The 12,013-nt window shown below is 50.3% G+C and overlaps 1 protein-coding gene across 3 annotated transcripts in view; it reads left to right on the top strand.

Annotated features, from left to right (window-relative positions):
- Positions 1-12,013, top strand: part of SART3 (spliceosome associated factor 3, U4/U6 recycling protein) — a 31,508-nt gene that overhangs the window by 17,340 nt on the left and 2,155 nt on the right. For 2 of the 3 annotated variants that reach the window (XM_032472021.1, XM_032472020.1), the window contains exons 7-17: positions 818-973; positions 1,689-1,827; positions 2,309-2,416; positions 3,113-3,190; positions 3,315-3,373; positions 4,305-4,414; positions 6,944-7,056; positions 8,127-8,203; positions 8,760-8,928; positions 10,397-10,839; positions 11,353-11,505. In XM_032472021.1, the coding sequence (XP_032327912.1) occupies positions 818-973; positions 1,689-1,827; positions 2,309-2,416; positions 3,113-3,190; positions 3,315-3,373; positions 4,305-4,414; positions 6,944-7,056; positions 8,127-8,203; positions 8,760-8,928; positions 10,397-10,839; positions 11,353-11,505 (1,605 nt within the window). The remainder of the gene's footprint in view (positions 1-817; positions 974-1,688; positions 1,828-2,308; positions 2,417-3,112; positions 3,191-3,314; positions 3,374-4,304; positions 4,415-6,943; positions 7,057-8,126; positions 8,204-8,759; positions 8,929-10,396; positions 10,840-11,352; positions 11,506-12,013) is intronic. The other variant, XM_032472022.1, reaches the window with a different exon arrangement.

Here is a 12,013-nt window from a genome sequence, read left to right as displayed (position 1 = left end):
GGTTGTTGATTTGCAAGAAGATTTTTAAAAAAATTTAATTTAGCAGTTTTAGTTGTTTTCAGTGGCACAGTGTGTCTGGGTACCTGATTTGTCATTATCACTAGAAGCAGCCTCTGCGGCATCATCATTGAGTTCAGAGCACTGTCTTGCTGGCCTGTGTGTGCTCACGCTCCTTTCACGTGTGAATGATTGGTATTTCGTTTTACTTCACAAAGCCTTATTAGTGAACTCCTCAGTCAGTTGAATTTTGTTTTGGCCATCGGCAGAGTGGCTGAGGAGGATACCAGTTGAATAACAGGATTTTGTCTAAAGAGAGTTTTGATTGTCTTTGGATCGGTAAACATTCAGTCTAGCCTCTTCCATCCCCTCCATGTACCTGTACTCGGGCAGGAGCTGATACTTGGAATGACAAACCCGAAATGGCACAAGGCACTGAGTTGCTCCCGTGTGGTTGTGGCCCACTCAGTAGGTCAAGAAAGTGACATCTGTTTTGGACGGATGGTAATGGTGGTCATTGGCAAAGATGTTTCTCCTTCATTCAGGTTCCTGATTGATGGGAGATTTAAATTCCCTGTGGACTAGGGATGGATTTAGAAAAGGGTTTATGGAGCCTTTGTAACTATTGCCATGAAGACGCACTTTGGATTCTCATTCTGCCCCTCAAATTCATAGAGCTGGTGTGCAGAGGTCTGAGAGTGGGGATGGGCGATTCTCACCTGGGTGTATCCATTCTCGCCAGCATTTAGTGTGAAGGTGTGTGCTTTCCGCAGTGTCACATAGCTCATTTCAACTTCTTTGCGATTCTCCTCTGCCCCAGCTGCAAGCAGAAGCGCCCAGGCTGGCCGAGTATCAAGCATACATCGACTTTGAGATGAAAGTAGGCGATCCCGCCCGTATTCAGCTCATCTTCGAGCGCGCGCTGGTGGAGAACTGCCTCGTCCCAGACTTGTGGACCCGCTACAGTCAGTACCTAGTAAGATCACCTGCCTGTTCTGATCTCATTTTATTTTTACCAATTTAGGTTCTTATTAAGGAAAAAATCAGGAGTGCCAGGAGTTAGCTGCATGCTGCTCCTCTGCTTGACTCACTTAGGAAGTCTCCTAGTGTTTTAACTTATTTTAAACTGATAACCAACTGTTAAAAAAAAAAAAAAAAGGGCACAATCTTACTATTGATGGCTTTATAACAGATTAATTTTTTCTTGTAACTTTTTATTACAGAAAAATGTAAACACATAAATGTAGACAGGTTTGTGAAATGAAACGATACGTAATTAATCACCCAGCTTCAAGTGACGAATGGCACTAGTCTAGTTTCATCTATATCTTACTAGTTTCATCTGTTTCCTTACCTAGTCCCCTCCTTCCATGTTATTGTGAAGCAAATCCAGAGATCCCATTTCGATGGTAAATATTTCAGTACATATGTATAAAAGATTTGAATTGGGATCTGAACAAGATCCGGACTTCAGGATTGGCTGATAGCTCTTCGATCTGTAGGTCCCCTCTCCTTCTCTCTTCCTCTTCTCCCCCCAGGCTCCCTTGCGATTTCTTTGTTGAAGAAACCAGTCACAGGAGACATCATTAAGGACATCTCTTTCATCAGTTGGCTGTGCTGGAAATGTCTTGTAGATGGTGAAGTCTTAACAATAAAATTTTATCTCCTGACCCTGGCATTCTCTATCATAGGATCGGCAGCTGAAAGTGAAGGATTTGGTTTTATCTGTGCACAGTCGCGCTGTTAGAAACTGCCCCTGGACAGTTGCCCTGTGGAGTCGGTACCTGTTGGCCATGGAAAGACACGGAGTTGATCATCGAGTGATTTCAGGTGCGAATGTTTTTGTGGGAACACATCTAAACTTTCTGTCCGAGTCAGAAACACTGAGCTGTGACAGTCATTAAATCAGTGTCCCCAGGGGCTACTCTGGAATATTGAATATTAGTGACGGAAGGGGCTGTAAGTGGGAGGTAAACCGGTGGTCCTTTTGGCTTCTTAGGAATTTTTGTGTCTTAATATGCATTGTGATAATCCAGGAAGTCCCGGTCTTTTCTCCAGCTAACTCGACTTGGAGCAGTCGAATGCAGGACACCTCGTGGGCTGTGCCCTTTCTAGAACCCAGTTTGTGCCCCACTGTAGCAGCCTTTCTTTTGAACATTTTTCTCTGGCTCGTTTCACTTTGTTGCATCCTGTTGTTATTAACACCATACGGTATTTTATAGTCAGTAGTGGTTTCTGCAGTAATCTTGGTAACTTTGTATTAGCTTCTTTTTGAATTGGCAACATATCCTGGCTTCTTCTCTAACTCCAGTGACCTTCGAGAAAGCTCTGAGTGCTGGCTTCATTCAAGCCACTGATTATGTGGAGATCTGGCAGGCGTACCTTGATTACCTGAGGAGAAGGGTTGATTTCAAACAAGGTATTGAAATTCATGTGAAATTTCATGTCAGAACTGAGCTTTTTCTTAACGTGTCTTTCGGTGGGATGTCCCAGTTGCCCAAATACCACCTGATGGGGCAAATGATGGAGACCAGCCATGGGTAACTTGTTTTCTCAGAATCTGTAGCGATTTAAGTCTAACAGGTAGATTGTAAAGGAAGAGAGTGGTCCTTACATTCTACACGGGCTCTTGCCAGCCTCCATAGTCTCATTTCTCTCTTCTCTCCCTTCTGTATGTCATAAATAGTTCCGAACATAGGAGTGCTGTGTTCTTTTACATCTTTGAGCCTCCATAGGATCCCCTGCCTGCCTCCCTCAAAAAAAGAAAAAAAAAAAACCCCAGAACAGCCAAAATCCCTAGTCAGGTATTTGCCCACTCGTGCAGGTGGCCGTCAGCCATTCTGCTGGCTTGAGGGGCCCCCTCTGCAGCGGTCCCACCCTCGGCGCCCTTGCCACCTTGTCCTTACATTACCATGTGCTCTGGGTCTTCTTCCCCTGCTGTGTGATGAGGGCGGGGTAGGGGTGGGGGAGACTGGCAGTTTTCTTTCTGTGTCCCCAGCATGGTGCCAGGTGCATCTCAGGCTCCTGGGAGTTTCAGTGTAGGGTAAAAAAAAAAAAAAAACAAAGGACATAGCATATGGTTTCACCGAGCTCTGCCTCCTGCATCTTCTCGCAGACTCCAGTAAAGAGCTGGAAGAGCTGCGGGCCGCGTTCGCCCGCGCTCTGGAGTACCTGAAACAGGAGGTGGACGAGCGTAAGTGCGGCCCCCCGCCTTGTCCAGTCAGTGTTGCCTCTTTGCCTCTTTGCTGTGCCTTTTCAGCCCAGGGCTGTTCATCTCTTGAGGTACCTTCTGATTTTGTCTCCTCCTGTTCTTTAAGGTTTCAACGAGAGCGGGGATCCAAGCTGCCTGATTATGCAGAACTGGGCTCGGATTGAGGTGCGTGTTTCTGACATATCTGTCAGTTTTATGCACCTTTGAAGGACCTTTGTCCAAGGTGATGGTCTATGCTCTGCACGGACTCATGTTATTTCCCTAGCTTGAGGCACACTCGTCTGTGTCTGAGGGAGGACACTGGCTCCCAGTTTGAAGTTGTGCAGCAGGTGTCTGAACGCCAGGCACACCCTCTATTCGTCCCCTCCTGCTCAGAGCCTCACTGATGAGCGCGTACCCGGGAGAGCTGTTTGTCAGACGATCCGCTGTGTGCTGGGGACGTGAGATAGACCCTGTCCCTGTGCCGGTGAGGCTTTAGTGTAGTCTGGAAGACAGATGATTAGGAGATATAATGAGTTCAGGGTTATTCCCGGACCAAGGACCTCACGGTGAGTAAGACATGGACACTGCCCTTGATCAGCTCATAGGATTGTCAGATTCTAGTATTTTCTTCTTGAGACAAAGTTGGGTCACGGAGACACATACCAGGTAGTTTGGGGATGGGATGTTTGTGAGCTCAGAGAGGATGAGAGCTGGCGTCTGCTCCTGGATCAGTCTGTCTTTCTCTGCCTTGCCCTTCAGATTAAACCCTCATTGTTAAGCATGATGGAAAAAACAAAACAAAAAACGCCTAAACAAAAACAAAAACAAACGCCTGGCCAGTACTGTCATAAGTGCCTGTGGGCTCCTGTGCTCTTGTCTCGGGGCGAATGTGGGCAGCCAGCTTGAGGCTTGTCGCTGCAGGAAGGGTCACGTGCTTGGGCTGGGCCTGTCACCACACGGGGCGGCCTGGGAGCGTCAGAGAGCTGTCTGACGCTGATAGTTTTTGGGTGGGAGGGTTTTAGCTGTGATCGTCGCAGGCGTCTTTGGTCATGGGCGCTGACGTCTGGGGGTCTGTCTGAGCTCTGTCCCGACTCCGCCTGCTGCTGCCTTGTAGGCTCGACTGTGCAACAACATGCAGAAAGCCCGGGAGCTCTGGGACAGCATCATGACCAAAGGGAACGCCAAGTACGCCAACATGTGGCTCGAGTACTACAACCTGGAAAGGTGAGCGGCAGGGGGCCGCTGTGGGCAGGCTTCTGTCCTGACTGCGGGCCTGGGCATGCTCGTCACAGCACGCCGCTTCCCTGCACCTCCCGCCGCTCCGCTGGTGGCTGGGGCTTTACCGGGCGGGGCCGCAGAGAGCCAGAGGTGCTCTGCCTGGGCTCTTCTTACACCCTTGCTTTACTTTAATTTATGACTCTGGTTGGTTTTGGTTTTTGGACACGAATGTTTTATTTGACTTTTGGGGGAAGCTGTTTATTTTTTATATTTGCTCTGTCAGTAAAAGTAGAAAACACTAAAAAGCAGAGGAAGAAAACCCCAACTTATCTGCAGCAGCAAACCTACTTAAAACCACCACCGTTAATGGCTTGGGTATATTCTTGGAGACTTTCCTGCTTCACGTAAAGGGGAAATGGCAGTGCGGTATCACAGTGCACACGTTACAAAGGCGTGTTTTCAATAGTGTTTATGACGTGGGGAAGGTACAAAGAATATGACCAGCTTTTTAATTCAGTGTATCTTGGACATTGCATGTCAATAAATACATTTCTTTTTCTGTTTTGAATATTTCCCCCCGATTTAAAAAATAATGTGTACTCGACTTAAAATAGCTGGAAGATTTACAAAAATGTGAGATAGAAAAGTGAAAGTTTCTTTAAAACTCCCACTCCCAGAGCTGACCGCCATCAAAGCTCGTTGACTATTCCTCTGGATCGGCAGTTCTCAAACGTTTTGGTCTCAGGCCCTCTTTATACTCGTAAAATTTGAGGACCCCTCAAAAGCTTTGTTTGTGTGAAGTGTACCTATTAAGATTTACCATATTAGAAAATAAACCTGATTAAGAAATTATTCACTTAAAATTCACAACAGTAGATCCATTACACTGAACACAAATAACATTTTTATGAAAAATGACTGCTTTCCAAACCCCAAAATAATGAAGTGAGGAAGCGGCATGACTTTATACTTCGGCAAGTGTCTTTAGCCTGGCTTAGTAGCAGACTTCTGGATTCTCACGTCTGCTTCTGTATTCCTACTGTTGTGATGTTTTCACTGAAGAAAATGAAGGAAAATTCAGCCTCACACATAGAGGAGGTTAGAAGAGAGAAGAGGGTATTTTTCAGATAATTGTGGATATTCTTTCATGGTACAGCAGAATTCAGCGCGTTGTAGTCGGTTGCACTGTGAAATCTGAAACCACATCAGTGAACTTTTCAGTCTGTTACGTTAATATCCATTGGTCTGTTTTGCTCTCTGTGACATGCACGTGTGTGTGGGACATGCGGACATTCAGTCCCGCAGCGCTTCCAAATATTATCCGGTATAAAGACACGGCATTTGTTCCTGTCTGTACTGATCTTAGCAGAAGAGTCTTCCAAGTAGGAAGCTCTCAGACTCACAGCAGCAGATTCAAGTTTTCCAAAGTTCTCATTTTCACTTGAAAGCTCCACTTTTATCACTAGCAACAAAACACGTCGGTGGTCTTCTTTAAAGTGACAGCCTTACGTCATTAATTTCTGAAAACGTCTGCGATACACCCAGATCTGCATAACCATAGTTTTTATCACATAGCTGTTCTCTCAAGTGAAAATGATCTTCCATGAAGAAAGGAAGTAGTGCAGCTTGCAGCTCAGACAGGAAGGGATTATTTCTTTGCCCCAGCCCTCGTACTTAGGTGCGTGTGAGGAGCTGCTTTGTGTGCGTCCCGTTTGTCACGCGGAACAGTAACAAGATGTGCACTGTCTTGATTTGCGCTGAGAGCCGCTGTAGCTTTTGCACCGCATCAGTGCAAGTGTCAACACGGTGAAAAAGTCAAATAAATGTTTCGGTGTCGTTGTGAAAGCACTTTTGACCTTGCAGACCTCCTGCAAGGGTCTTGGAGACCCTCTGGGGTCTGCGGATCACGCTTGGAGAACCACCGCTCTTTCACATTTTTCTTACTGTCCTAGTACATATTTACAGTGTTCGAGTATATTTATAGAATTTCTTAAAAACAGAAACGAGAAAGTAGTGTTTCATAACTGTTGCGATTAAAAGAATTTTTTTATAACTATTGTGATAAGCAGTGTATCTTTCCGTGTTGGAGCAGATAGATGTGGCTCAAAATGTGACAGTCCCCTGTAACAGTGAGACTAGAATTTCTCTAGGGGCTTTATCAAGTTACCTCCAGCTCTTGGCACCCCCGACACGTGCTGCACACGTGACTGCAGTGAGGGCAGAACAGCTGCTCGCTGACCACTGTCCCAGGTGCCTTTTCCACTGGCACCTGCTTGCTAAGGGCAGGAGTAGTTTAGGAGAAAGCCTTCATTTTGAGTAGGGGCCTCTCTGGAAAAAAGGAGGAAACACTGAAAGTGGTAACGTGAATAGCCGTGGCTGTTTCTGAGAGCTCGCATCTTGTCGGGAGCTAGGGGGTGGTGGGGCGCCGAGCTCCGGGCCGTGGCGTTCATAGGTGAGAAGACTGCCCCCCCCCCCACCTCCGCGTGCCTTCCACCTGGTATCCTGGTGGCCCCATCTGTGTGTTTTCTGCCCTAGGGCCCACGGTGACACCCAGCACTGCAGGAAGGCTCTGCACAGGGCCGTCCAGTGCACCAGTGACTACCCAGAGCACGTCTGTGAGGTGTTGCTCACCATGGAGAGGACAGAAGGTGGGGACCCTCAGCTCTCTGCCCCTGGCTTGGGGTCTGTCCTGGGGGCCATTTGGTCTCAAGACTCTAGGCTTAAGGACAGTCTGTGTTCATGGCTCCGCCCCCCAAGTGGTGCTCCCAGTGGAGGGGTCGTCCTGCAGCTTTTGTCCATGTGCGAGGATGCTCTGTGGCGATGCTCCAGCACAGACCCCTCGTGACGCTGGTGGGGCCATCATGCGCCTTGTGGGGCCTTTAGCCGCATCCCTGGCCTCCCTCTCCCCGCTGGGTATCAGTAGCACTCCTTGTCCCCGGTCCTGACAGCTGGAACCGTCTCTGGACATTGCTGGAGGGTCCCTGGAGGTCAGGAGAACCCGTGTGCTCACCCAGCATCATGCACACCGAAGCAGTGCCTAGAGGCAAACGGTGAAACGTGGTCTTTGGCCATGTGTACTTCCCTTTTGAATTTCAGAGCCTCAGTGTTGGTTTCCCAAGGAAATAGTAAGTTTATCCATGGCGTTAGTCTGGATTTTGGGTATGAACCCTTCAGAACTGGAAACAAACACCCAGACAGCAACTACAAGTAAGAAAGAAAAACACCTCAACATTTATCATTTGAAGCCGGGAGGGTATAGCTCAAGTGGTAGAGCGCATGCTTAGCATACACAAGGTTCTGGGTTCAATCCCTAGTACCTCCTCTAAAGTAAGTGAGTAAACCCAATTACCACCCTCCTCCCCTCAAAAAACTATCATTTGAGGAGTCCTTGAAATCTTTCGGTCTTAGTCCAGGTGTCTTGTACGTTTAGCTTTAGAATGTTCTCATAATCTTTGCCATAGAGAGCCCATAATAGATTGTATTCTGGTTTCCAGATCTCTCTTCTGAAAGAGAAGGGGTGTTCTCGGCGCACCTGGGAGGACTGTTTAAGTTCTGAAACTTGAAACCTGCACTAACAAAATCTTCTGAAAGTGGGGAGCTGATTCTGTAGTTCTGTTTGTTGGGACAGATCTCTTCTGGAGGTGCGGGGAAATTAAGAGCATTTTATCTTATATCCTTTGAAATCCTAAAAAGTGAAAGTGTTTCTCTTTCTCTGAAGGTACGTTAGAAGACTGGGACGTAGCTGTTCAGAAAACAGAAACTCGGTTAGCTCGTGTTAATGAGCAGAGACTTAAGGTAATGGTGCTCTTGATTTCAAGTATCTGGAGCCTCTGGCAGCTGTTTTGACTGGCATGACTGATGCTTGTCAGAGCCTTTGAGGTCTTCCTTAGAAGTGTCTTTTACCCACAGTATTACTTATGAGATGTTGGAATCCATATTTAAAATTTTCCAGATTGTCTTAAAATCATCTTTCCAGATTGTCTTAAAATTTAAGCCCCAACAGTAAATACTTTACGTAGTGAGGGAATTTTGGCTCTAAAGTCTATTAAAATAGATGAAAAAGATTTAAAAAAAAAAAAGAGCCTTGTTTAGCCTAGTGATTGCGACAGGAACATGCCTGAATGAGTCAGGGCCCCGGTTTTATAGGTTTTTCCTTTTGGTAATTCCCGGGGATCTTGTGAGACTCCTTGCAGACTTGAGATGCAGCTCCTGGGAAGCCTGAGGAGCCCTGACCAGGGGAGGGCAGGCCCCCTCCTCGCCGTCCTCCTGGTCCCCTCCCTCCTCCCCTCATCACCAGCCAGACTTCACCTCTTCGCTGCATCCACTGAGGTGTCACATCCCGGTTTTCCAGGCTGCGGAGAAGGAAGCAGCCCTCGTCCAGCAAGAAGAAGAAAAGGCTGAACAGCGGAAGAGGGCTCGGGCCGAGAAGAAATCTCTGAGAAAGAAGAAAAAGACCAGAGGCGCGGACAAGCATGAAGTGGACGAGGATGACGAGAAAGAGTGGGGAGACGATGAGGAAGGTAAAGTCGGGGGGACTCTGCCTGGGGACGCCCCAGCCCTGCAGACAATGCAGAGCAGCGCGGGGAGCGTTCTGCTCGAGCCATTGGAGAAAAAGTTGCTTGCGAGGTGCCACCGGCCTCCCCATCCCTGCCTACCCTCTATGTGGGTGCCCGGCGCCTCCCCGCACAGACACCCCCGCCCAGGGCCACTCGCGCTCCACTCCCAGCAGTGTGCGGGACACCGCCACCCTCCTCCTGTGGGTGCCTCCAGCCCCCACACCCACCCTGTCCCATCACTGCCCGTGCGTGGACACCCCTCATCCACCACTGCGGCAGCCTACCTGCCCCATCCACTGGTTTTGACTTGTAGAATTTTCTAGCCAGTGTTTCTGTCACCATTGCCATTTCAGGTGTGGGCAGGTGTGGGTCAGATTTATTTCAGCAAAGTCAGTCAAGGTAAAAAATTGTGTAGATGCTGAAGGATGTGAAACATCTAGTACAAAGTTGTCAGCCAGAGGGAAGTAGTAACATCATCCAGTTGACCTTTCTTGCACATCTTTTTGGGGCCTTCAGGAGTGCTGGTGGGTAGCTCACTGCCCTTTAGGGCTCCCGGGGGAGCAGCGTAAGGCAGACGGGACCTGTGACCGCAGTGGTGCATAATCGGGCCTGGGGGAGACGTAGGTGCGTACAGTGGAGGAGGCCAAGGAAGGCACTAGGGGTCCGCTGCCTGCGGGAGACTTGGTGCGGGAGTAACATGTGCACCTTGGGGACTGTCAAATGGAAAAGAAGGGAAGGGACTGGCTGCTTGGCCAGCGTCAGCCAAGCACAGGGCACAGAATAGTCTGGCATTTTCTCTGAGCAGCAAAGAACTGAGTTTGGGCCCTGATGCGCAACAGAGGGCCAGGTGCCGGGGTCAGTGAGGCTGGAGCAGCAGGTGGCCCGGCCGCCCCATCAGGGACACCAGCAGTGGTTGACTCTGCCAGGAGAGTGGTAGGGAATTGATGGAAAAGTCTGGAAGCAGAGGGCCCAAAACCAGTTGGGTGTCAGTACTGTCCCCCTGGAGGCAGTGGGGAGAATGGGGTGGAGTGAAATGTTGTTAAACTCTGTTGAAGGACACAGACAAGACTGGATGTTTTTAGGAACCATAGCACTTCGACTTTCCCAACGTGTGGCCAGGGAGTGCGACTCCAGCGTCACCTGGGGTGCTGGTCTCCATGCTCCAGCCCTGCACTTGGAATTTGCCAGCCCGACTTGAGACCCTCTGACCTTTCCTATAATTAAGAGTGGACGATGAGAACTTGTCTTACCGCTTCCACCTGAGTTAGTCCGCTTACACCCGGGGATCTGGGACCCAGGAAGGAGCAGGATTATCGGGTGGGCCGGGAGGGCGGGGTGTGTGCGCGGGTGTGTCCCGGCCAGCCCTTAGTGCTGGGAGGGGCTGACCCTGGACAGCTCCTCAGCCGCTGCCGCTGTCCTCCCGACACTGCAGAGCAGCCTTCCAAGCGCAGGAGGGTGGAGAACAGCGTCCCTCCTGCCGCCGGGAAAGTCGGACTTGACCTGGAAGAAGACACGGGCCCTGTGGACGTGGAGCCCCCCTCCAAGCAGAAGGCGCGGGCGGCCGCCCCGAAGAGGGACATGCCCAAGGTGCTTCACGACAGCAGCAAGGACGGGGTCACCGTCTTCGTCAGCAACCTGCCCTACAGCCTGGGGGCGCCAGAAGCTGCGCTCCGGCCGCTCTTCGAGGCCTGCGGGGACGTGGTCGAGATCCGCCCCATCTTCAGCAACCGCGGCGATTTCCGGGGCTACTGCTACGTGGAGTTCAAAGAAGAGGCGGCGGCCCTGCGGGCACTGGAGCTGGACCGCAAGAGTGTGGAGGGGAGGCCGATGTTTGTCTCCCCCTGCGTGGACAAGAGCAAGCACCCCGACTTCAAGGTTTGTCGTGGGGGAGGCAGTGCCTCTACGCGGGGTCGCTGTAGCACGGACGGCGGTGGGGATGCGGAGCAAATGCGGACCGTCCGTCTTCTGTTTAGAGCGAAACTTCCGGGGTCCGTTCTGAGCTGGTAACTGAGGTCTCACTTAGGCCTGGGGTACTTTGAGCTTGCACTGTTCATAAATGACAGTAAAATTAGGAACTGTATGCTGGGTACTTGCTGCTGAATGGTTAGGAGTGCCCGGGGGCTGCGCGAAGTGTCACATATTACCTCAGTGGACCCTCATCCAAACTCTTAAGAATAGCGACTTTCATGCTGGCCATTTTATAGAGGAGGAAGTGGAGGCTTCGAGAATTTGAGTGACTTGAGCAGGGTAACTGGATTAACAATTCCAGCACCTGGGGCCGACCCTGGGCTCTGGCGGGGTGAGCGAGCCCCGTGGACGAGGCCGTGGCCTACAGCATGGGGAGCTGGGTTGGGCCCGAGTCACGGTTCCCTCTCCCTCCTCCCACAGGTGTTCAGGTACAGCACCGCCCTGGAGAAGCACAAGCTGTTTGTCTCGGGCCTGCCGTTCTCCTGCACGAAAGAGGAGCTCGAGGAGATCTGTAAGGCTCACGGCACTGTGAAGGACATCCGGCTGGTGACCAACCGGGCCGGCAAGCCCAAGGTCAGCGTCTCTGCGGACGGCGTGCATCTCCTGGCGCCCAGGAGCCCCATTCTCCATCTTCAAAGATGGTTTGGTTCCATAGCGGGTTCTGGTTTGTCTGCTAAGGAGCAGATGAGAAGTTCACGCGAGGCTAGGTGCGCTAGGCTCTACTTACATTCAGAGTCGGGTTCACCCATTTGTGACTCATTGTACTAAAAAGAATAAGGCGTTTGAAGAAAAACTGCCACGAATTAGCAGGGGCTCCAGTGTGGCCCCCAGGCTGTGGGCCTTGGGGTGAGGCGCCCCCTCTGTGGTCTCCTCTCTCCTGCCCAAACCCCTCTAGTCACGAGTCTCCCGCTGCTGGTGTTCCCCTCATCTGGCCCCCTGTGGTCCCCTCAACCTCTCGTGAAAGCTTTGACCACATTTTGAGTAGCTGTTTAAGAGCTTGGTTGACCTCTCACCCCAGCTCCCGTGTATCCAGGCTAATTGGGAGTTGAGGACTATGAAGTAAGGGCGGCCCGAGGGGACA

This window comes from Camelus ferus, chromosome 32, assembly GCF_009834535.1.
Source record: "Camelus ferus isolate YT-003-E chromosome 32, BCGSAC_Cfer_1.0, whole genome shotgun sequence".
Taxonomy (NCBI): domain Eukaryota; kingdom Metazoa; phylum Chordata; class Mammalia; order Artiodactyla; family Camelidae; genus Camelus; species Camelus ferus.
This window is presented reverse-complemented; position numbering and strand designations above follow the sequence as displayed.